Raw genomic sequence first — 25,473 nt, forward strand, 5'->3', positions numbered from 1 at the left:
GTGGGTTGGAAAGGTGTTTGGTACAGGGTTTGTAATGATTGGCACACCAGCAGGTCAGTGAAATTAATCGAGTTTGGATAACAACAGATAGAGTCGTGTGCTTGAAGGCGAGACGCGTTGTAAAATAAACACCCAAATGTGTATTTTGGAGGTTTAATCCACTAGTCTGAAAGAAGACATGTTATGGAAGCAAAAAAGCCCGGAAATCTCAAAATTGACCATTGCATGAAGAAACTGTTTTTGCCTTTAGTGTCTCACCTAAAATATAATTTCAACACATTATCTGTGCAATTGTAAGTGTCAGACTTTAATAAATTAGAAGTTTAATTATTATTTTAGTGGAATTAAAGATAGATAACCTTTTTTCATAGGTCTATTTATGTATTTGTCAGAAAAACATTGTATCACTGCTTCAATAGAAGGTCATCCTACCAATGTGAAATACATGCTATTTTACTTAGAGAGGACTTAAAAAAAAGATTAAGTAAAACAAAACTAACACGTGCAGACTGTGCACATTGTGTGCATTACAAAAAAATTAGTGTATTGTGTTGTAACATCTGTACGTTTTCCTCAAAAAGAGTGAGCATCCTGTGTAGCCATGGTTATTTAATCTCTCCTTTTTTCAGTGTGTAAAAACACTAATTCATCAGCATCTGTTTCCCGCTGTCCTCCTTGAATGTCTGCTGTTATTTCAGGACATCCACCGACAGCCATTCATCTTCTGTACACACTGAAGACACATTTCCAACATCTCTCCGTATCCCTTTCTTTTTTATTCCCTTCCTTTCTGTTTGTATTTCATCCATTTATTCCCATGCTTCAATCCCTCTCTGTCTATACCATTTTTTTTTCTATCACCGTTGCTGTTATTGCCATTGGCCTCAGCTGTGGTGGTAGATATCTCTGAGATTACCCTATCTCTCCTCCTCCGTCCTGAGGGACAAACACAGACTGATGCTCCTGGCCCTGGAAAACACTGGCTAACAGGATTGTAAGCATTCCTGTTAGTCTACCTTAGCTCTGTTACAGATTAAGACTACTTAGTGTCTTTACATTGTAAGATGAACCAGACTAACTAGAATGGATGTGGAATGCGTCCCTGTATTTGAAGAGTGAGGATAACGCTTCCATGCGGGTTAACTGGTGGTGTAAAGGAATGCAGCTATGTACTGTACAGCAGCCCTACACTGCTGTATAAATCAGAGTCAGATGTTGTGTGTGTCTGCAAATGAGCCCACACAGCAAAAATTGAGTGAATTAGGTGTGTGTATGTGTACTTCTGTGAACTTGCACTTGCATTTGTCTTTGCACCTGTGTGCGTGCTTGTGTGTGTGTGTGTGTGTGTGTGTGTGTGTGTGTGTGTGTGTGTGTGTGTGTGTGTGTGTGTGTGTGTGTGTGTGTGTGTGTGAGATTGACTTCTCTTGCCTGGCTGTGTTTGTATAACCTGAATGTTGTTGCCTCTGAGGCCTGGACCATCCAGCGCCTCCAGCTGTGGGCTTTAACCGAGAATGCTGCAGGCTCTGGCTCATCAAAAGCATGCACGCACACACACACACACACACACACACACACAACCACACACATATATACGTGCATCAATCTGTAAACACACATCTTAAGCTCTAATTTAAGCAATCACTGGTCTTAATTTACATACATTACCATAGATCATACATGTTGAGGTTGCATGCAAGGTCACTGCTGAAATGTTCCCTCTTATTTAAACGGGAGGATAACATGTATGATTGCTGCAATTTTGTAGCCTTGATTTATTTAGGAGCTAGTGGGGGGGGATATCTGACACTCTATTGTGCTATATGCTACTATCCCTTTATGTTCGCTGCTACCTGCTCTAACCGCTCAAGACATGCGAAATGCATGGACCTCATTACCACGTAATTGCAGGGTGTACCAGCAAAGATGTCTCTCTTAGCATAAGAGCCCTAAATGCTAAACAATGGGCCCTCTGTTCCCTCTGTGGAGGTGTGTAATGGCATGTAAGCTGGTGAAAAATGGAGTGGGCTGGAGCCAGTGATGTCTCCCTTGTTCCCATTTTCCTGTCCATGCCTCCCTCCCTCCCTCTCAGCTGGTTAATATGCATTTCATTAGACAGCCGGCTGTTGGGGAACCATGCTCTTTTGGCTCACTTCCTCCACTCACAGCATAGTGAGTCCCTCCAGGATCAGACCTCATGATTCTCCGAGATGGCAGCAGGTCCAAGCCCCCTTTCCACCTTGCATCCAGCCACAAAGGAAGCTGTGGATAATTCCACGCTCTTCACTCCCCTGTCTCTAACTGAGATGGTTGCAGATGAGCTTTTCTTTACATTTCATTGTGTGTGTGTGTGTGTGTGTGTGTGTGTGTGTGTGTGTGTGTGTGTGTGTGTGTGTGTGTGTGTGTGTGTGTGTGTGTGTGAGATTACACGAGTGTGTGTAGGAGGTGGTGTGCCTTAAGCAAGAAATGGATTGGACTGTGTCTTTAGACTGGGCCCGGTGAGGCAGGCGGAGAGTATAATCTGATTTAAAGCATGTCAAGGATTGTGAATAATTTCCTCATTACCCCCACCCCTCCCGTCATTTTCAGGGCATATTTAATTTAACAAGACGAGGGAAGGGGCTTGTGTGTGTGTATGTGTGCATGCGTGTACAGTATGTGCGAGTATTTGTGCATGTGTCTCTTGTGTGTACGTCTACGCTGAAGATTGTGTCCTATCTTCCCGCTCGAGGAGGAAAGAATTACTCCTTGCCTACTCTCTCTCTCGGTCTCTCACTTTGCCTCTCTCTCTCTCCGACCCCCTGAGAGCTACAGCTGTCACAGTGTCACTTTTCCCATCCATAATTGAGGAGCGCGCACTGCACAAAGCCCATGGAACCATGTCAACCACTTCCAGTTGCTCCTGTTAAATAATCAGGCAGAACCAACAGTGCCAGGGGGGGATCTGCATGTGCAGCTGCCTGTATCACTGACTTGAGCAATCAGTCCTAAACTTACCAGCTTCTACCCCCCCGCAGCCCCTCTTCTCTCCTGACCCTTCCTCTCTTTCTCGCTCCTGATGGCAGATTCTTGCTGGCATCTCACAGTGTCAGGAATCAAAGAAGGCGGACAGCTCCCAGGAAGGCATACAGCGCGCAGTGTACCAGGCGCCAAGCTCTCACCCTCACCCCCCCACCCCTTCCTGGGTCTCTGTATAATTAAGCATCACCACCTTCACCGTGGAACTGCAATGACAGTATCCATTACAATAATGCTACGTACCATGATGATTATTAGACACTTCACTCTCACCGTGGGGTTGCATATAGGGGTGCGTGGGAAGACAGGAGGGGAAGAAAATGTTGGTTAAGATGTTGTGCAGTTTAGCTCGACATAAAAGCAAACTTTCCAAACTACAGAGAACAGCTTACATTTAGAAAATAAGTGTTGCTGCCAGATTGAAATGATACAGTAGCCTACATACAGAAATTGTTCTATGTGTGTCTCTGGGCTGTGTGATCAAAGGAGCAGTCTGGAAAGCTACACCCTGTAAAGAAAGGTAGAGTATAGTGAGGTTTAGTAATGATAATTCTGTAATTACTGTGTGGTGAACGGTAATGGTAACCTCCCACTCTACGTGCTTTTGACAGCCATACTGCTCTCTGGGGAGCATGGATTTCTTTACATAAAATTTCTCCTTAATCCAAGTCCTACCGGAGCTGCGATATACTCTGCCATACCCAGTTGTGAATTATCGCCGCATACAAACTGGCTCGGACATTGGAGAAGTCTGGTGTTGAGATCGCCGCCTCGCCATTTGGTGGGTACCACTTTCTAATGAGGCATTCTTTCTAAAGAATTAATAACATAATATCGTAATATCTTACTTACCGTACTACTTACTAAACATCGTTTTGATCAGTTGTTATTACATTATGTTATTAATATGTCATTGATTAGTAATGAGTCATAAAGAGAACAGTATGGGTTGACAGGTTGTGAAAAATCCCTTTGGTTGGTGTTCATCCTCCTCTAGCATAACTTCCTTTGTCTTTTTAAATAGGTCTAATTCACCACACAGAACACCCCCTCAAATAACAAGTCCAATCACTTGAGGAGCTACGCAGCATCCACACCAAAAATTCCTTCCCTAGTTCAGTGACAGTTATGAACAAATTATTAAAGGACAGGTTCGCATTTTTTCAAGTCCGCAAATCTTAACACAATACTCAGGTGTTAAGTCAAATTCATGTCAAATCAAGTGACTTTCTTCTAAACTATCCTAGCCATTATTACCAATTAACTAAGCTATTTGTTATACTCATAAAACATTTTTAAAGTACGAGTAAGTACTATAAGTTGAAAAAAATGTTGTGCTTTGTAAGTATGAGAAACGATAATTCAAAGTGAGGTGAAAATTTGATTTGCTTTGTGCCAGTGGCCTTGTTGGCCTAAATTTTAAAAATTCATTATTTTGTATCTCTAACACAGTGTCTGTAACAAAATACAGTATGCTTTACAAGCTCAATATAGGTCAGTAACATGGCTGGAGCAGTGTGGCATTATTTTGTTTATACCCTGTACAAACCCACCTGGATGCTCATACTACAATAACATTCTACTGTTGCTGAATGAGCGACTCCACTGTGGTATTAGTATTGAGCCCTGCTTAAATGCACCTCGAACATATTTTCTGGGAGAGTGAATAACATTATTCATTCACTTCAGTGGCCCTCAGAATTGAACCAGCACCCTGCCGCCTGTGAACCTGCTTCTCTCAACCAGAGGCTACTGTCTTTGGTTCTAGTGTTCACTCACTCGGAGACATCTCAGTGACCTTTGATGTCACTTTAATAAGACCTTTGACTCCACTGTTTTCATATTCCTAACAGTAGCGCATTGGTGCTACTGTACGTAGGCAATGACCTACTCTTCTATGTAACCTGAATGATGGTATCAGTGCCTCTCTGCCAAGCTACTGCTTTGTTGTTATTTGCAGTGACACATGCAGGGGACTGGAAAAGGTCAATGGCTTCTCCCAGAGAAGGAAATAAGAGAACCTCTGGATCATAACATCTACATATCTATGAGCCAGGGAGAGTGGCTTTGACTCGCTGGCACGGATTTATTGACTGGCATACGAGTCTAAATGGGGAGTCATAATTGTGTGGAGACGAAGGAATCCGAGCAGACTACATTATGTTAATGCGGCGTCTGCTAGGAGAGAAGAAAGGACTGTGGAGTAGTATTTGTGTTTTCCTGCCACTCAGAGTCTGCACCTCATGAAAGCAGTCAGCTTCAAGGTTTTTACTCTCTGTCTGTACTAACCAGAGCTATTCGTAGCTGTGATTGCCCCTGAGCAGAGCTTTGTCTGTGTGACTGACTTTCCCAACTGTACAAGATGCAATATGTCTGAACGATGGCTTTGTGTTGGTGTGATTTATTTCTTAAACTTTGTTTGTGTGTAGGAGAACTTTTAATAATTAATTAATTTTCAGTAATTCTTCAGGGGAATTGGGAGTAATATTCATTTAACTCTGCAAGAGCCTGTGTCTCCCACCAACTGGAGTGAATCTGTACAAAGAAGGCCCCTGCTGAAGCAGCCTGCTCCTCTGAGTCGACTTGTGAATGCTACGCTACCTTTCCCACACAGACCTTGGGATTTTTGTTTCTCCAGCAATAACTGGAAGGCAGCTGCTGTCTTCAAGTCTGCCAGTCCTCATTACTGGCTGAAATGGAGTAAACCGATTGGAAAGATCTTGTTTTTTTCTCAGAAGGAAAGAGCCGACTCCCCGGGAACTGATCTTGTAGTATACAGTCTTTATCTGTTTATTTGTTTGTGTGAGGCCTAGACTGTGTAATGGTGTATACATGTGCAGTGAGTGGACAAAATAATACGCCCATACGAGAATATATTGTTACACGTGTACAAAAGAGCAAACTTCGCATTGATAAGGAGCAGGAGTGATGTGGAGTTTGGGGCTTGTTCATGAAACAATGTTAAAAAAACATGGTTTTTTACCATAGCAGGTCTTCATCAGGGCCCAAATCGAGAGATGATAACTGAGCCTGGTCTTTTTAAGCATTTAGCCAGCAGTGTGCCCTGGCTGGGTAAATGGGACCACAGGTAGGAGATAATGAGTGTCATCAGAAAGTACTGCCCCATGACAAATAGCAAAACATTTTAAGGATGTTCACACTCCTCCAAAGACAGATTTTTTAAAAACTTGATGATGATACCGATTTCAGACCCTTTTTTTTTTTTGTAGGTTTATGAGAGTAAGGGAAGTATTTTCTGCATGGTTCATGTTAACTCCCACCTGTTGTCCCATTTATTCAGTCAGGACACACCCCTGAACGACTGCATAAAAGGCTCAGGCTCAAGTTTTGGTGATCCCTTGTAGATACACATTGTAAGTGTTGTATAAAAACCTTGGAGCTCCTATAGTTAATTTTCATGTTCAAACCTTAAAACTTGGCCATCAATCAATCACCACTGACTTCAGATGTGCTCATTCACAGGTGTATGATCTACATTTCCTCTGAGGACATGGTATAGTGCGGTCTGCTCAACAAAGGGCAGGCTGGGATTAACATCTTATTGTGTGTGTGATCAAGAGAAACACATTGTCTGGGCTGTCCCATGCTGAGCAGAACACAAATATACATTATGCACAGCGCACGAACAAATATTCCGCTTTAGTGGTTTCGGGGAAAGCCTCTTCAAACGCTGCTTCTCTGCCAAGCATTAGGCAAGCTACTTCTGTATGCCATGTGTAGGATTAGATGTGACACGATGGTGGATGGAGGGGATGTTATGCTCCTGCGTTGTTTGTGTATCTGTGCATGATCACGCTGTAGATCAGGATGCTGCTGAGCTTCCATCTAAGTGCTATTTAGAGGTCAAGCTGTATATCACGATGACTGCTGAAGGGGCCGTGCACAACACGATGATAATCTGACTCAAGTGTTTATTCAGACCACGAGGATAATATCTGAATATCGCACAACAATGCGCAGTGCATCCTTTTTACAGCTCATTCCTCTCAGGCACCCCCTAAACAAGGCAGTTTAGGGGGTCTTTATGGCCCCACACAGGGGCGCTCTCTTGCCGTTATTTGTCAGGATTTTTCTTAATGATTTCCTTGTGTTTTCAAAGGCCCACCAGTCAGTGTGTCCTTGACTCTGTCAGCTGCTGGGCTGCCTGACAAACGTAAGGAGAATGTGATCCATTGCGTGTGTGTGTGTGTGTGTGTGTGTGATGAGTTTTCAAGAGAGGGTGCTATCTATCTATATGGAGTTTGCATGCATGCATTGTAAACATTTTAATCTCTCGTGTCTGTGTTTGTGTACACGGTGTGTACTGTGTGTGCAGGTAGTGCAGCAACCCCATCCTCCACTACAGCACAGGCCCAGGCTGCGCTCTACAGCCATCTTGTGCGTCTCTGTTGAGTAATCAGGTAATTGATCATAGAGACAGGTAATTATTCCTGTGCCAAGCTCGCTGGCAAATGAAAAGTCCGGCAAAAAGCATCCGTCTCATCCAACACAGCCTCGAGTAAGAGGACAAGGGAAGAGTAGAAATGGGGCTCTGGGAGGATAGATGGCCAAACGACAGGCCTTAAATCACAAGTGAGGTTTTTTAGCCTGTTTAGTCTTGGCATATTAGAGGGGTGTGTGTTCCAGATGTTCATAACTACAACCCTAGATGCAGGGAGAAACATGGTGATTAAAAGGACAAATTCATGGGTGATTCGGAAGGGATTCCTGTTTAGTAATTTGGAAATTCCCACGGTCACACTATAGAAGTTTGAATAGAAGTCTGAAATCCTACCAGCAGCAAGCAAGTGATTTGAAAATTTCACTGGTAATATAATGTGTTTTACTTGGGCCGGCACTCTGTAGGCTGTAAAAGGTGAGCTACTGTTGGCATGACAAAGTGCTTACAAGCAGAATTTTTACCTCCCCCTGCCTACATCTGTGATCTAGATTGCTTGCTTCATTGGTGTCATTTAGGTTTGTTCTGGAGCAGTGAGTAAACCAATCTTCTTACATACACCCCTGTCTGCAGTTTGCCTTGATTTATGAACAGGGAATAACCCTGCCGAACTTGAGGCTCATTTGTCACCTGTCATTGAGATGTACTGGTAAGGTGTTTTCCTGTTACAAATAAGCCCCCTCAGCCCCCTCAGTAGTTGTGCTGCTGCTGCTACTTCTGCTGCCACTGTTGGGGAGAGCAGTAGAGGAAGAAGTGGAGAAGAGAAAAGAGGAGCCTTGCTGCCTCTCCAGATGTGTGCAGCTCACACAGAGGGAAAGGGTATTATGTGTTGTCCAGTTTGTCTGCTGTAATTGCATTGCCGTCTACACCAGAAGATCTCGTTCCCCTCACGGCGATCACTCATTGTTATTTTTCATCTCTGCGAGTGAGCGCGTAGTGCTTTTTTTCCTCTCTTCACCCACCCTCCCCTCCTCCACCGCACACAGAAGTGGTTGCGCTCTTGTGGGCTGAAACTCCCACTGGAGATAGACACTTATTTGGCTTCAGGATAAAGCTAGATGTGTGCTGAATTGAAATGCTAAGTCTAGCATGAAACTCCAGGGCCATGGGAGACTAATCAGTTGTTGAAAGGCAAATAAATAAATAAAGGCACACTTCAAATCTAATTTAGCCCGGACGTATGCTCCTGCATTTTGTGAGCATGACTGCTGCTAAAGCCTTAGTTGTAAAACACAGGCAAGTGCATGAGGTTTTTGTTCCCCTTTGTTTCTTGGACGAGTGATGGAGGGATGGAGAGAAGTATAGGAAGGGACATTAGGCCCATAGAGGTGAAGGAGGAGGGAGGAGGGGTGATGCTGGCTTAATGGGTGAGGTTTTAAAGAGGCACAGTTTCCTATTTATCATTAAATATGTATTTCCTTCAGCAGAAATCCCTGTATACACACTCCCTGCACTGAAATTCAATTGGTGTCCTCCAAGCTGTATGGAAGGGGGGAGGGGGGCAGTGGAAACAGAGAGACAGACACACAAAGGGAGAGACATGTACAGACGGAGAAGGAGTGTAAAAGAAAATGTATTTGGCAGGAATAAGAAAAAAGGCAGGAGAAGCTGTCTGGGGGGGGGGGGGACTGAACCGACAAACCAGTTAATATAGCTTTAATCAAACATGCAAGTGTTAAATATTCAGAAAGTAAACAATGACAGAGAAACTGAGACGTGATTGGGAGCATTGTTAACCAAATGCAACTTCAGATCTTCTGGATCTCTCTTTCCAGTGACAGCAAAATTGAAGCTACTGTTCCGGGAGGGAAATAACTGGAGCATGTTTGACAGCTAAGATTACAGATAGCTACACAGCTAAAGCTCATTAATATCTGAGCCTAATAATAGCATTCTGAATTGAACTTGTAAGCTTAACAGTCAGTCAATTTCCAGAGGGGCTCTCAATCTGTTTTCATTTACCTGTTCACACAGCACAGAGGTTCTACGATGACTAGTAACAGACTTATATAAGGGCACAACTTGAAGTGGCTTTTAAAGACATACTGCACAATCTGTGTGTTCTAACCATTACAAGCTTTCCTTCCAGATTTATCATTTTGCATCAATAGTCAACAGTCATACACAAAGGAATGCATTGTTGCAGAGGCACAGGAATGAATTTCTCCACCAGCAGTAGCCTCAGTAGCCCAGATGGCAGAAAAACCGCAAGATGTGTTGTCTTTTGAGCAACAAGCACTACTCTCCTTGTTTTTCTGGACCTGAAAAACACTGCCTCTTCTTACTGTGCTATTGCTACTGCTCTGCCCACCTACGTGTAAAACAACAGCTGAAAGCAACAGGTCGAAGTCTGGTCTTTGGTAGATGTCAAAATGTGGGAAAGAAATTCTGACATAGGTAGGAAGAGAGTGGATGCACCAAAAAAAGTGATTCAAACAGGGATGTCAAAACCAAATTTCAAGGCATTCCATCTCATAGGTGTTGACACATTTAACTTAAAACTACACACCATCCTCATGGTGGTGCTTGAGGAAAGGTCAGGGGATTGCCAAAGTCATTAGGGCTCATTTTCAGGGTATTATGGATATCTTACAAAGCATTGGACAAATCCCTTAGATATATCTGAGGATATTTCACTGAACAAGAGAACACTTTGACCTGCTGGTGGTGCTAGGGGTAAAGTCAGGGGATCACCAAAGTCCTCAGGATTCATCCTCTGGGGACAATTGATCTCTGTTGGAAAGTCATGGTGGAAAGTGGTTGACCGATTGACCCACCAGCAGACTGATACTGCCGTGCCACCGCAAAAAGAACTCTTGCAATGCACAGACTGATGATGCAACAAACTGTATAACCGAGGAGGATCAGAACCAGACAGATTACACTTACACCACTTGTGTAAACATAATATTAACATAATAAAAATCAATTAAGGCATCACTGACACTCAGAAAAACTGGTGCTGAGGGAGATTAATTGCTGATTATCAAGGACCCCCTCATTTTGGATAATTGCAAATATGTTATATCTATTGAAGGTTTTGTATTCTCTACAGATTTAGCGTGGGAGAGTAATGTTTTTAGTATTTATATGTTTGTGTGGCACAGGAGACCTCTCATAAGATGTGACTACAATGTCAACTACTTCAGTGTTTATTATAGCTTTATTTGTTATCAAGAAATTGCTTCACCCGTTCCATATACAGTACCTTAATTATACGATGGCACCGGGATGTGACAAAGAAATAAATACAACCTGAAAAAATACCAAGTATCAAAATATTATCAAATATCTATTTGAATAGTGTGCCAATTTGACGGTTTTGTTATCATAACTCTTTCTGGTGTTCATTTATTGCCAAATGTTAGTTTTTGCTCAGGTCATGACACACAGACAAACTCTATTCCAGGGTCACTCCAAAAGGTATCAATTTGAGTGTAAGCTGAAATTAATGTTATTCCTGCAGGGTGCATTGAGCTGCCTGACTCATTAGCAGTTGTAAAAGTAATTGCATGCAAGACTGTCAGAAAATGTCCACTTGTCCTAAAAAAAATACTTCTAAGAACATTTCCCGTGAATGATTTAGCGCTTGCTCTGCTCCTCTGAGGTTCCTTCATCTATTTCTATAGGGAAGTATTCAGTGTTGAATATCATCCATTGAAAAAATGGAAATTAAATGGAAATGAAAAAGATATCCACCAAAATATCTACAACCTTTATGACTACAGAACTGCAATTTGTAATTTAAGCAGTGTGAAAATTTGTCAAATTGGCTCATTAAAAGTCAATTTAGTTTGGACTTAAAATCCCTACTTTTAATATCTGTCTTCCAGGACCATAATTTTTTTTCTGCTTCAGGATGTTTACGTCCTCTTACTTTGAAAATCCTTAAGAAAATGGTACTGGGAATACTGCGCCATTTTTAAAAAATCTCTGTCAGCCAAAGTGATAGTGAGAAGCACTACCACTGCCTCCCTCAGTACTGGTCTGATTTAACACCACTACTGGCTTTTTCACTGCTAGTCTTGTCAAAAGGGGGGTGAAAAGACTGGTGAGCAAGGGTTTTTACAATCGGTCTCACAAGGTCAGTTCTGTCCCATTTTGGTGAATGCAGTATCTCAGTATATCCTTGAGGGGATTTCTTCAAATTTTAGCCCAAACATGTGCTAGGACTCAAGGATGAACTGATTAGATTGTGGTGGTCAAAGGTCAAGGTCACCGTGACCTCACAAAACAGGTTTTTGGCCACAACTCAGGAATTCATACACCAATTATGACAAAATTTCACACAAATTTCTAATCGAATAAAATTATGAAGTGATGACGTTCTATATCTAAAGGGTCAAAGGTCAACTTCTCTGTGACATCAGAATCTTCCGCAAAACCACTTTTCTGGCCATTATTCAACGACATAACTCAGGAACAGAAGGGGAGATTGTGACCATATTTCGAATTTGGTCGAATACTGAATTGGTGACACTAATCTTGGGTGCCCACCCTGAAACTCTGGTGATTGGGTAGATCTTCTGTGCTGCGCTGGGTTGAAGATCCACGTTTTAGAATTTGTAGCTTCTTTGCAGCAACATCCATATTTGAAGCATTGTCTACTGTCATGGCTACAACTTTGTGTTCTATCACAATCAGCTTTATTGGCCAAGCTCAATGCCTTTTATTAAATGCCTTCACTACCTGGACAGACATGGATTCAAACTGCAACTCGACTGGTTGGTGAAGGCATACAACTGCAAGGCGGCAATTCTAGCTGTCCTATTGTTTCCCCAAAATTAGTGACTACGTTCTTGTGGGTGAGGCCTGTTTGACATACCTGCTATCATTACTCCTCTACATGCTGTGCAATTACAACCACATTTGGATAGCATATGTAAGGTATGTCGACTCTGACAGATCCTGCAAAACTTGATGGCCTGTCACCTATAGGTGGTGCCACAGCAACATGATAAATTTCATAACTCAGTGGGCAGGAGTCTGACTAACTTGAAGGGACTTTTTAAGTGCAAACAAGATCCAAGGAAAATTTTTACCAAAATGTATATGTCACATGGAATTTTTTTTTTTTTTTTTTTTTTTTTTGCATTTATCTCCAGTCTCCAGTGCTTTACATGGAGGGTGGCAGAGGTGTTGTGATGTTGTTGTTGTCAGGGTTAAAAGGCCACAGAGTGACAGAGAAGTTAACCAGTTCCTACCCCTCATTCATGCTTCACTGAGGCCAACTCTGACTCATCGGGTCACACGCTGCCATGAATCAGAGAGAAAAGGCCAGAGTGAATGGTATGTGCACTGTTTGTGTGTGCGATGTGTGTGTGTGTGTGTGTGCGTTTGCGTGTGCGTGTGTGTGTGTGTGTCTTTGTGTGTGTGAGCAGTGGGTGGACGTGCCAGGAGTACAATAAAAGGGTTTAATATGTGCTCAAAACCACATCAACACAGAGCGTCTGTGGCTGGTAGTACTGCGCAGATGTTTATCTCTAATCAATATGAACACAAAGAGATTACAGCAAACTCTTATCATCTGTCATCTATTACCGGGTTGCTCCAGTAAATATACTGTTGTTGTCTGTGCTACCTGTTGTGGGAGTAAAACCTCCAGTAGTCAGCTGACTGGGCAGCTTTGGGATTCAGTGGCAGTGGTCCAGTGAAAGCTGCGGTGATGATAATGAGGTAAACCCAGCTGGCTGTGCCCTTCCCCAGGCTTTGTAAGTGGTATGGCATGAAAGCACTCAAACATGTAAGGGCATATCTGATTTGCAAACCAAATACCCTCAGCCAAAACAGTCCCTTTCAGTTGTTTACAACTGGAGTATATTAAAGAAGCATTTGACACTAAATGATATCGCTTACAGTATGTATGCAGGCTTTTTTGCATCTGCCACAAGCTGTAGATAAACTGATAGAATGATAAGTTACATAGTTTTCATTAATTCTGCAGTCGTCTTCAGATCAGGGTGACAGAAGCTTTAAAAAGGAGAATGTTGCTGCTGTAAACATGCTGTAATTTCCACACTGGTTTTTTTTCCCCCTTAAATAAAGTGAAAGTTCACATGATCAAGACTGAGAATTTGAAAACATACGTTTTCAAAATTAACTTGCGTTTTTTTCAGGTACTGGACACTATGACTGTTAAAACAGTGACATGAGAGACATGAGACATGAGACATCTAAGCTGACAGTCATGAAAGTGCTCATCACTGATAAATCAGATCCACTGTAAAAAATGGTGCAGGCTGATCATACACATCATGCCAACTATATTTTTTCTCAGAACAAGACACTGTACACCATCAATGTAACACACAGATGCAGACATGCATAATGCATGAATGTTCACATTGCAATGTGAGTGTGCTATGTTGAGAGTATTTATAGCATATTGTACTGTGAATAGCGAATCCAAACACACATATGTACACACTCACGTATTTGGATGGGAACTGATACACAAACGCCTGCAGACGCACGTTGAACAGTGTAGCCTCTAGTGGAAGTACAGACGGATGTCTTCTACCTTCCCAGCTTGCACTGAGCAGGTAGTGACATGTACAGAATTTTATTGGATGCATTAATAGAAATGAAAACTACAGTCCTCACCAGATTGTGTCAACTTTATTGAGTGTTAATAATGAGGAGTCATCACTGTGCTGTTTTCTACATCCAGATTTACAACCGATTTAGTGTAATGCATTTATTGATCAACAGAACAGAAGAGGATACTGCATCTGTCAGTGTTGGTAAGAGTCTGTTTACAGAGACCTTGGATGCCGCACTTGGTAAACTTATTGACCAGTAACTAGCATGTTCAAATAAACCCTGCTCATGAATATTGACCGACGTCCCATAAAATATTGACGAGTGTGCCGTGCTGGATCCTTGGTTGTGAGTTGTTTGTTTCCCTGCGGATGCATGCAAGGCTAAAATTCTTTTAAAATGTATTTACATGAATGTTACAGTCTAAAGTCATTCTTTATCCAAACAAAAGCTGCAGTATGTGGAAACGGCCTGTAAAACCTGCAAATTACACACCAAATGAATCCAAAAGTGTCCTGTAGTTTCTGTTGCATTTGATGAATGTACCTTTCACTGTCATGCCAGTGCCTTTTCAAATACAAAACATAATGCAACAGAGCAAACTGCTAAAACAACCCGCACAAATAAAACGTAACTAAAGGTCATTACGCATCTAATCATTAAAGCTTTTAATGTGAGATTACAATTATAAATGTGGATAAATGTACTGAACAAATATCAAAAAACAAAGTGGGAGAAACTGTAGAAATTTCTTTTAGTTCTTTTGTAAATTAACTAGTTTATAGAATTTTCTAAATTATAAATATGATACAGAAGATACAGGAAAGAAATAAAAATAAATAGATATAGAAATAAATATAGTTTGTGACAGAAGCACAAGGCACATGATGCAGACTCTGATCAGAAGAGGGCTTTGAATGTTATATTATACATATATAATAGACAATTTTCTAATGTGTATTTTCTAAATGTATGCAATACATTACATAACGACTTTATCTCAATGACTTGTTTCACAGTCTACTTATGAGTTGGCTTGACTTGGGGTTTCGCACTGGAGCTCAGATCCTGACATTTATGAGCTTGAAATTGAATTGAGGCTCGGACGTCGCGAGTTAAGTGACTCAAACAAGGGTAGATGTGTCTCATATATGTTGTTTGTTTGAAATACAAGTTGGCGTATCCATCAAACACAGCTCTCCTTTAATTTACAAATTTCCGCAAGTGTCGCATTTTTTACAGCATGATCAACTAATGTAATGAGCTCAATGCAGGAAGCTATGGGGCAAGGTTGGAAGGGGGCGGGGATGCCGTTTTGTGTCGGTGGTGGTGCTGATAGGGCAATCAAATCCTATCATGAGGAGTGGAGGCCCACTGCGTGGTAAAAGGGGCCTCTATATCAATCACTTGAGGAGAAGGGGAGACCACGCGGTCCCTGGAGCCTCCGCCATCCCACACACAGCCTCCGATTAAACAATTAGGGTCCAAGGCTGCTCTAATTGGAAACATGGCTGGTCGTGCTGCACAAGGGCCTCCACTACATCAACAGCCCTTCAGCCAACATACTTCATGCCCTTGAGTTGAACTCTAACATCCCCATTGCTCTCTGTCTTACAGCCCCCTCCTGCTCCTTCTCTCTCTCCCTCTCTCTCTCTTGCCTGCTCTCTAGCTCTCTCTCTCTATCTCTCTCTGTCTGCATGTCTCTCACTCTCTCTCTGTCTCTCTCTCCCTGCTTCTGTTTCTGATCTAATTGCAGCAGTCCATATGGATAATGGGAAAACTGCAGTGTCTGCAAAGCTGGATGTATTTCCTGTGGCTACCGTGTCCTTTATTATGGCACAAGCTGCCATAATGCAAGAGTAAGATTGAGGATTGCACCGTACCGATATCTTTGTGTGCGTATGTACACTCTGTAGGCCCCTGGGTGTAGCCTCGTGCACGTGTCCTTTTAAATTTAATTTCCCTATTTTCGAAGATAGTAACTATCGTGACAAATATTCATGCATGCTCTAGGAAAATAATTCCACATAGAAGCAGACATTTTAAACCTGGAACACAGAGTGAATGCTGCTTCCTTGGATGTGGCTCGTCCTACAGTGTCACTGTGAAGAAAATGACAAAGCACCATGTCACAGAGGAATGCTGGGCATGTTGTAGCCAGTCACCCAGGTCAGATTCCTGACAGCAGGCCAGTTTTATGGTTTTGCTGACTGCTGCTTTTGATAGTGTAATTGTCACAATGATCTCATTCTCTCCGTCTCTCTGCCTGTTCTCAAGGAGCTCTGTGCTCAGCCTTCTTCCCAGCGGCTGGCAGTCAGGAGGGAGAGGTGGGTGTGCACATTTCATTAGCTTTCAATTCATATTGAATTTATTAATCCCATGCTGGTTCTGCAGGGTGGAAGGCGGCTTAAGAAGGGGGAAAATATCTTCAATATAGACACCTTTTCCTCCATCTGCTTGCAATGTGTGTGCGAAAGTGTATGAAAGAGGGTGGGGGGTGGCAAAGGAACCAAGAAGGCGGGAAAGGAGAGGGAGAATAACAACGACAGCCTAACAACAAGGGCTTGTGAAAAGACTGCAGCAGGAAAAAGTATGTCAGATCATTTACCAGCGGGGATGCACGACTTCGTCTTTTTAAAGGCAGCAGCCCTGCAGAAAGGCTCTTGTCTAGTCAGCACTGCAACAAAGGCACGGCTATGGCTTTATTTGAGTGCCTGGAATGTTCCTGTGTGCACAGGGGCAGCACCCGAACAACTAACCCTCAGCTCCATCAAGGGAGAGAACATGGGGCTAACCTTAGCCAGACCTCACCCCTGATAGAGAAGCAAAGCAGTGTTGCAACAACTGAGCTGACAAGCACTTCACACTATTTAACTACAGAAGTCATTCAACAAAGAGCAGCTCTCTGCCTAACTGCCTCTGAATAACACTGTTTGACGTCGTTCTGAAGAGACTCATGTTGTAGCACACTGGTCCTGTAACAAAGCAGGCTCTAGAGTAGGATTTGAGCAGGTGTCAGCTGACAAAGAACTGAAGTTTATCCATTCCTTGTGAAGACAGGGCACAAGCAGTCAGCTGTTTTTTTTTTTTTTTTCATGCTATAATGCCTTGTTGACCCGCAAAGCTAACATGACATTGTGGTTCACAATCTGCTTTGCATGACCCCTCGCCCAGCGAGCCTTTGCACACTCCAGCCCGGCTGTTCAGATGGAGGCTGAGGGCACGGAGCCAGCCTCTCTGCATCCTCAGCACTCTGCAGCCCTCTTGAGCTAATGACAAGGGGGCTGCTCCCACTTTGTCATACGAAGAACTCTCAGTCTGTATGTAGATTGGGAGGGGCTTTAAGGTTCCCATTCAAGATTAGGCCATGTCACCTCTTTAAACACTGGCAGGAGAATGGGGTGTAATGTTGGAGTAAAGCAGACCGTGGAACACCTTAGACGGCATTTTCTGCCAATTGAAAACTTTTTCTCCTCTCACTCCTTATAAACCTTATAACCTTAGCATGCAATTTCCCCTGAAATCCTGCCAATCCGCCCACATACTTTATCTGACAGAGATCAGACAGTCACAGCAACACCTACTGAACCTCCCTGTTATTGATACATTTACAATCGGGTTTAAAGGAGGAAAGCTTAGTCTGCAGCTAACAGGAAGAAGAGGCGACTGCATCATTTGAAATATCTTGAAAGTAAAGGAAAATAAGGTAAAGTTTCCCTAATGTGGCTTGTGTGAGTATATGAGTTATTTTATGCGTCTTGTTTCTAAGCTAAACTGATAACCTTATTCATAGTGAACATACACAGGGCAATGCAATGCCAAAACACATTGTAGCAACAGTGCCCCAGTGACACAGTGATAATATCACAAATTATTACTGCTCAATTCCTGGTGACAGGAAACTTGGTCTCCGCTGAAATTCAAAGAATAAAAATTTGAATATCTCTGAACACAAGCCAAATAAGAGCCTTTTAAATGCTGTGCATGATGTTCTCGGTTTACTTCAGGTCAAGATTTATTTTCATTGCTTGGCTTACTAACAAACTGCATCATTATGTTTTATGTTGCAGTACAAGGTAGATTTACTCTGCTCTTTGCAAGATACAACTTCATCAGCAGATTCTTCTCCTTTTAAAATTGAATTCAGTAAGATTTAGTGGTTATTTCAAAATACAAAAAGCACTGACCAGGATATTCATTTATTCACTTTTAGCTTTTGCTCAGTGTTGATTACAACATGGGCAATTAACATCCAGAAATGTGAACCAAATATAGTAAGTATTTGAATCACATGCGCCTTTTCAGATAAGCCCTGTGGCTCTTAGACATTATGTTATTGTAATTCAAGCACAACTTTGGCTCGCAAGATGTTTTTATTCCGCATTTTAATAACTTTGCAGTCAGGGCCAAGTGCCATTATGTGAGTAAATGAATGGCATAAGTGCTTGTTCTCATTATTTTCAAAAGCTCAATCCATCTTTGTGGATGAGGTCTGTGGGTGCTTAGAAAAAAAAATCCTCGGTAGCATGTTTGTTTGTATGTGCAAGAGAGAGGCAAGGAAGGAGGGAGAGAAAGCAAAGAGCATATCTGTGTGTGCTCTAACATGGGGGCTGGGAGGATGGCTACTTTATTTGAACATGGCATGCTTGTTGACCTCTATATAGCTAGTCCTACTCTGCAGAGGCCAAGAATGGGATATTACCACTTAGCCTCTGTAAACACAAGTTACACTGTTGAACTATGGACCTTGGAGTCACGCTCATAGCTGCTGGATGCCTCAGCTTTGTCTGCCAGTGAAGGAAAAAGCTTTTTAGCCAGGGTGGTCAATTTTATTGATTTACAGAAAGCTTTTCAAATATGTCACGTGATTCTTGTGATCTTTCAGTAGCAGTGGCGTTCGTCCTGTTTCTTGTCCTGTGTCAAAGATCATAGGACATACACAGCTAGACGTGCATGCACAAACATATCAGAGCCTGAACCCACACGTTTCTCCATACTATATTCTCACCTGGAAAATATTTCATGCTCTACTATTTGAGCATGGTGAATGATAACCGAGTCTAAACACATTGTTTTTCCGTCTTGTATGACCACAGGCCCTCATTAAATTCAGGCCATGTTCTCTTTTTGGCTAAATCTTAGATTTGTTATTCACTTTCTCATGCAGGATTTAGTCATACAACAGTGAGACGGGGCAAATGCTCCTATAGCAGACCGACAGGGACCACAGAGCATGTCAAATCAAATGTCAAAAGAGAAGTTGGCCAACTCCAAACTATTTTACACTGTCATTTCCCCAATATTTTTGAATGCTACTGGGATCGAATATACATGACAGCATGTCTCTGTGGGATTAGATAAGAGGGAGCTTGAGATAAGTGAGAGAAACCCATCACCGGATATGATAACAATCTGGTATCCACATTAGTTGCTCTGCTATGACAACTGTGTTCATCGGCTGCACTATTAGATGTTTTTTTTCCTTTAAACAATCTTATACAGATGGTATCATTCCAGAATTGTTTTTCATATGAAGGAGAGTGATGATAAAGCATGGGAAGCACTGAATGTGAGATTATCATTCATTCCTACGGGGAGATTTAAGGTTGAGAAGGCTGCACAGGCCTTTAGGATCAGATGGAAGACACAAAGCTGATTGTGTAAGCCCTGGGAGACTGCAAAAAACAAGCACAAGACTCTTGTTATACATTGTATTGGTACTGAGTTTAAATTGCAGGCATAATTAACATATCTATGCCACATCATATCACTTAGATTTAGAATATTTCCGGTGTTGTTTCATGTGAGGGGCAGCAGCTTCTTTGGCTTGTGAGCAGTCTAAACAGCAAGGAAAACTTTTGGTTCAAACCAGGCACAAACAGGAGCAATGCTGGGACATTTGAAGGGGCTAGTCGTTTTTGTCTAGTGTGGTGGTATATGTCTTAGTTATTGTATGAATGAATACTGTATGTTGGCGGTGAAAGAAATCGTTGAGAAGAATGTTGCCTGTTTCAAGTGTTCACACAGTTTTGATCTTCTGGAGGTCATGTGCTCTCCTCACATGTTGCTGTTTGGTACAGTGTTGTCACTTTTCAGGCTACCACACCTTCGTGACTCCATCTGCATTTCAGGAGAAGCCAGCTGTTCTTCCAGCCTCAGGGCCTCTTGTCACCCCCACCTTTACGGGCTGGTTTTTCCAGCTCTCGCTTTAAATATGAGACAAACAAACAAACAAAGTTACCTATGCTTAACCTGGGCACAGAAGAAAAGAATTGTCACGGATTATTGTATAGTTCTGATTTATGAGCACACAGCTAGATAGTTAAAGTGTATTTACAAAAACTACAAGGCAGTAATGACTTCATAAAAGTAACAGTTTAGAATAACAGAGACGTGTTGTACAGCATGTCTGGGATTACATGGCAAAAGCAATGGCAGGACTAGAAGTAACTGCTGAATAAAAGTTGCACTTTGGAGAAAGCAATTACTCATTAGTGAATCACAGGATAACAGAAGAAATTATGGCTTAGCTGGCCAGTTGCCATTAATTTCTGAAAAGAAACTGCCATGACTGAAGACAGCTTACATTTTATTAAAATTACTATGAATTTCACAATAATAGTCAAAGGACCTGCTAAAAACTCATTAATATTCCATAAACCTATGTTACTTGCACCTGAATATAGAGGTAGTAATATTCTGGTTGGGAGTGCGCCTTGGGGTAAATTAAAATCCCTGGATTACCTGAAGAATTGATTGGACAAAACAGAATATTTGGTCCAAAAAAAAAAGCAATTAATTAATTAATTAATTAGAGGAGAGAGGGAGGGGAAAGGGAGAGCGAGAGAGAGATGGTGATGTTAGAATTTGTTAAACTATTTTGTATGACAGTGGCTGACAATGCTGCATCACACGATTGTATGTACAATATAATTCGTAATAATCTTTTATTCACAGTGTAAGGATTGTATTCATTGCTGAAATGATCTATAAATGTCAGCTACAATAAAACTGACTGTGACAACTACAGTATTTGACCGCACAGCCTACGCCCAATAAAATCAGTTAGCCTTAAGCTTAATGCACATTACAGTATATACAAACCAAAAGAACGAATGATTTTCTTTGGCTTTTTTCTCTTACATTTTGCGGCTGTAATTGAAGCCCTTTTGGTTTGGCCAAACACCAGCTAGAATGCTAGTTGTATAACATCAGGGGTGCGGCTCTCAGTTGTGCAATGTTTTGCAGTATTTTGAAAAAATTGTATATATGGCTTTGCTCATTTTAAGAGCAAAAATCGTGGTGTTTAATAATTTACAATTGTCTGGTTTGAGTCAGGAATTACTTCGAAGGAAATGCAGGCTGCATCCAAAACCTGCAAAAAACAAAAAAAATGCATTATTTTGATTATAGTCCTGTATCAATGATGGACAACTGCACTTCAAAAAAGAAGTTCTCAAAACGCACACAATATATTGTGTAAAATGATCAAGGCTTGGGTGATGGTATTTCACCAAATGAATTGGATTTTTATTTCTTTTGTTCATTATAGTTGTATATAAAAGGTTGTATATATAAAGTATATGTAGACATGTAGATAAGTTGTAGCCTGGAGAAAATGTGAAAAAATGACCATGATATTACCTTGATGGTACCCTGAATTGTGTTGATTTTTCCTCTCCTAAAACAGTCTGTAAATAAAAAGGTGGATAAATGTGTGCGTTTCAGCCCTGCTGAAGCTTTATCGCAAAGTAATAACTGATACTGTGTCAGAAAAACACACTGTTTGAGCTTTGTTTAATCGAGATTAAATTTGGTTTGGCCTGTGTGTTTGCTAATATTAAACTATTGCTTGTTGTGGCACTTTACCTTTGTTCTCACTTTGACTAAGAAGTTGTACAATTCATTGACCTCAGTCTTATATGTTTTTTGCCTTTGACTGTATTTTGAACCCCGAAACATGAGTCATCCTTATTGCCAAGCTTTGATGCACACTGGTACATCACTTGCTATCCTAGCTGTGCCAGCAAAAACATTTTTATTTATTTATCTGTCAGTGTTCCCAGTATGTCCTCTTGATATAATTGCCTCATATTTTTTTCCTCAGTAATATGCATTTGTTTTATTCCTGCAGTTCTGCACCCAATCAGTATTTGGTTTTACCGCTTTCTTTATCTCACTTCAGCCACACTCGCTTAAACTGAGGTGAATTGAGAGAAGTGAATGTATTTGATTGAAATAAAACAAAACAAAGGGCGCATCAATGCCTCTTGGTTGCACATTTCAATTTCAAATGCAACATCATATACGCTAGGTGGTGCACTGTGTAAGTGAGCAAGTTATAGGGTTTGATCATTAGTAACAAAATCTGTTGCTCAGTAGCGCCACTTGCGCTTGGCCTAGCGGCAATACCTATCAGTCTTGTGTTATTACAGCCCTCATGACCACGACATGTCAAGCTAGCCGTACCAAAAGCCCAAACGCCTTGCCAGGACTGTCAAAATAAAAAGTTTACCGATAATAACATGTTTCAGCATCTTTCTCTGACACGTGGTACCTGAAGGAAAGCAAATGTATTATTCAGTTATTATATAGACATGACAAATTTTGTTTTTTTCCTAAATCTATATTCACAGTATTATTCATAATATTAAAGACAATAATTCTGTACTTTTACTTTGCCGGAAATATTGCCTGCTGTCTGATGTGTGTCTGACTGTCTTCGGCTAGCTTGACAAAGCTTTGACCACGAATGAGCCAATAGGCTGTGGAAGGCAGAGTTGTCCCTGTGGCCGCCATTAAAGAAAGGAATCCATGAATTCAAATGGAAACCAACAGGAACCGAGGCTGAAAAAATGATCGAAATAACCGTTAAAATATAGGCCAATGCCAGATTTCGAGAGGTTTTTACGGGATGTATTTCGTTTTTAGTCTGAATTTTGCGATGGAGGACTAAGACCGGACGTTTTTATTTTTTTAAGCAGAGACCGTTTTAGGGCTAAGGGGGAGGGGGAGAGTTGCTTCTTTGCTCTCCTTTTCTTTTTGTTTTATGAACATTTGTCGCTTCCTTTAATTGGTTTTTACTGCGTGATTCTGAGATGTCGACATAAAGAGCAAACAGTCTCTTTTATCCGCTTTTAGCTCCGGCGGGGGAACTGCAATCGGAAGGTTGTTGAATTAACTATCCTCCAGCCAAATGTTACAAAAAATATTTCTCGTTGATTAAGCCTGCACATCTTAGAAAAGACAAATCCGCGAATTGTTCTTTATTTCCCGGGAAGTGAAATGATGGAGAGTTGGATCTCACAGTGAAGAAGGATGAGTTCTTGTTTTGTACCAAACGGGGCCAGCTTGGAGGATTGCCATTCCAATCTATTCTGTCTGGTAAGAGATTTAAAACTAAAGGAAAGCAGCCATTTTTAACTAGCTGAACAGGGGCTAAGCTAACGTTAGCCATAGAGGCATCAGTTGATAGTAGCTTAGCTAGGCTTACGGCCCTGTCGAGCTGACATCTTTTCAGGACAAGGTATCCCAGTTCGCTAATGTTACCACGTACCGTTCCTATAACACTTTGTCACTTAGTTCTGACGGCATGTCAATTAAGATCTTATTTCTACTAAAATTCAATTTTTCTTTCAGCAAACCAGACACTTGGGTTTAACGCCACTCGCTTGTTAAGCTTCACTTACTACATATCACAAGGGAGACACAGCAATATATCGCCTGTTAGCACGGAAATAAATGTGCATTTTACTGCCAAGAGCTCGACTGTGTGTCCCAGTGAGTTAGTAGTTGTAGCACTTTCTCCCCGTCGCCGCAACACCTTGTTTATTATTAACTTGCAATCTCTCCTCATTACATTTCCACTATGTTTTATCAAGTGGTGCCCCGTAAACCAAACACTTCATGCACTTCAGTTTGCAGCTTCAAGTTATAGCACTTACACTGGGAGACCATGGTGCATTGTTTTTTTTTTTTTTGTTTTTTTTTGTATAACACTGACAACTCCGGGATGAATGAATATCAATCCCCAACTTGCACAGCTTGTCAATAAACCCCCCCCTTGCCTAGAAAGCTCTTTTTAGCAACAAGCATGTGACAAGATTGTTTGGGGTGACAGTATTTATTTGCAAACGTTAGTATGTCATCATCTGCTTTGTCAGTGGCTTAATCTCCTTGGACTTCATTTTCTAGTATTCACACCAACTAGGGCATTGGCCCCGGGCTGATTTATATAATCTCTGGCATGCATTCCTGGGCATTACAAACATCTAGGTAGCTACATATCTCAGCTGCACTTTCTGCTACTATAAGCTACAGTTTAGATCGTGTGGTCTAGTAAGTGTGTAATGAGTTTCCTTGTTTTTCTGTCTCCTAATATCTTTTTCATCATATCATGTTGTCAGTTGTGGGTAGTTGACATAACCCTAAATAGTTGTGGTTGTGCTGCTACCAACTTTAAGTTCACAGGTATTCTGTAAATCCCTTTTGAAATAAATCGCACAGTGAGTATCTACTGTGTAGTCCAGGAGTGTAATGCTGCCTTCATGTGCTCATTTTAACATCTTCCTTCCACGGTTGAACGTGGTTAATATGATTTGCCAAGTGCTTGAAAGATAACCCCCTAGAAAAAGAGGATTTTCTTTATAGATTAAATGACATAGAATCAATTTGTGGTGCAGTGGCAGAAGTCAAAGACCACAAAGAGCGCAGACTGTAGATTGATTTGTTAATACATCTATGTGAAAAAGTTAAATGAGGAGTGAGAGTAGAAATGAGTCAGTAGTGATACTGACAGAGAGTCTAGTATAATAACAATATAGTGAAATACTACACCGCTTTGCATCACAAATTGACACACCTTCCAAACTGTCCACCCCCTAAAGGTAACATTTCATTGCAGAAAATCCCGCTCTCTCTCTCAATACTACTCTTTCGAGTTGATTGTGTGCGGTGAACTCGTAATTACAATGTTTACGACAGCACTTGAAAGCAGTGTTGGCTACAGTCGACAGATGAGGTAGAGGCTGGTAGTTGTGGTGCTCTGCCTTTCTGGCTGACATTTTCCTGCACAGTGAGACGAAGCATAACACCATTGCTGTTATGACTCACTCACTGAACAGACTCCACTTTGTGGTTTTATGGTGAAAGAATGTGAACACATTGTGGCATTTTTCCCCCTGTCGTTTTTCAGTGGATAGCCTTCTCCGGAGTACAATACTACTTGTTGCATCCTTTTGTTTTGTTTTGTTTTTGTTTTGTATTTTAAAAGCTGTCTTATTGGAATCAACATAGAGTATACGTTTAGTTTATCGGTTTCTGTTTTATTATGCACCTATGTAGCAGGCTTGTTATGAAATGTATAGTTTAGGCTGCCAAGCATTTTGGTGTTGGAGTAGTTTCAAACCTTTATAAAAGCACTTGGCAGAAATCTTCTGTTTGGTGATGGCATTGAATGT

The 25,473-nt window shown here is 41.4% G+C and overlaps 1 protein-coding gene across 2 annotated transcripts in view; it reads left to right on the top strand.

Moving 5' to 3' along the window:
• Nucleotides 1-22,766: 22,766 nt before the first annotated feature.
• Nucleotides 22,767-25,473, top strand: part of med13a (mediator complex subunit 13a) — a 76,227-nt gene continuing 73,520 nt past the window's right edge. Inside the window, exons 1-2 of one of the 2 annotated variants that reach the window (XM_040150171.1) lie at nt 22,767-23,182; nt 23,296-23,398. In XM_040150171.1, coding sequence (XP_040006105.1) covers nt 23,333-23,398 — 66 coding nt within the window. In that variant the 5' untranslated portion in view covers nt 22,767-23,182; nt 23,296-23,332. Of the gene's footprint in view, nt 23,399-25,473 lie in introns of both variants that reach the window. The other variant, XM_040150170.1, reaches the window with a different exon arrangement.

The sequence above is a fragment of the Xiphias gladius genome, chromosome 17 (assembly GCF_016859285.1).
Source record: "Xiphias gladius isolate SHS-SW01 ecotype Sanya breed wild chromosome 17, ASM1685928v1, whole genome shotgun sequence".
Taxonomy (NCBI): domain Eukaryota; kingdom Metazoa; phylum Chordata; class Actinopteri; order Istiophoriformes; family Xiphiidae; genus Xiphias; species Xiphias gladius.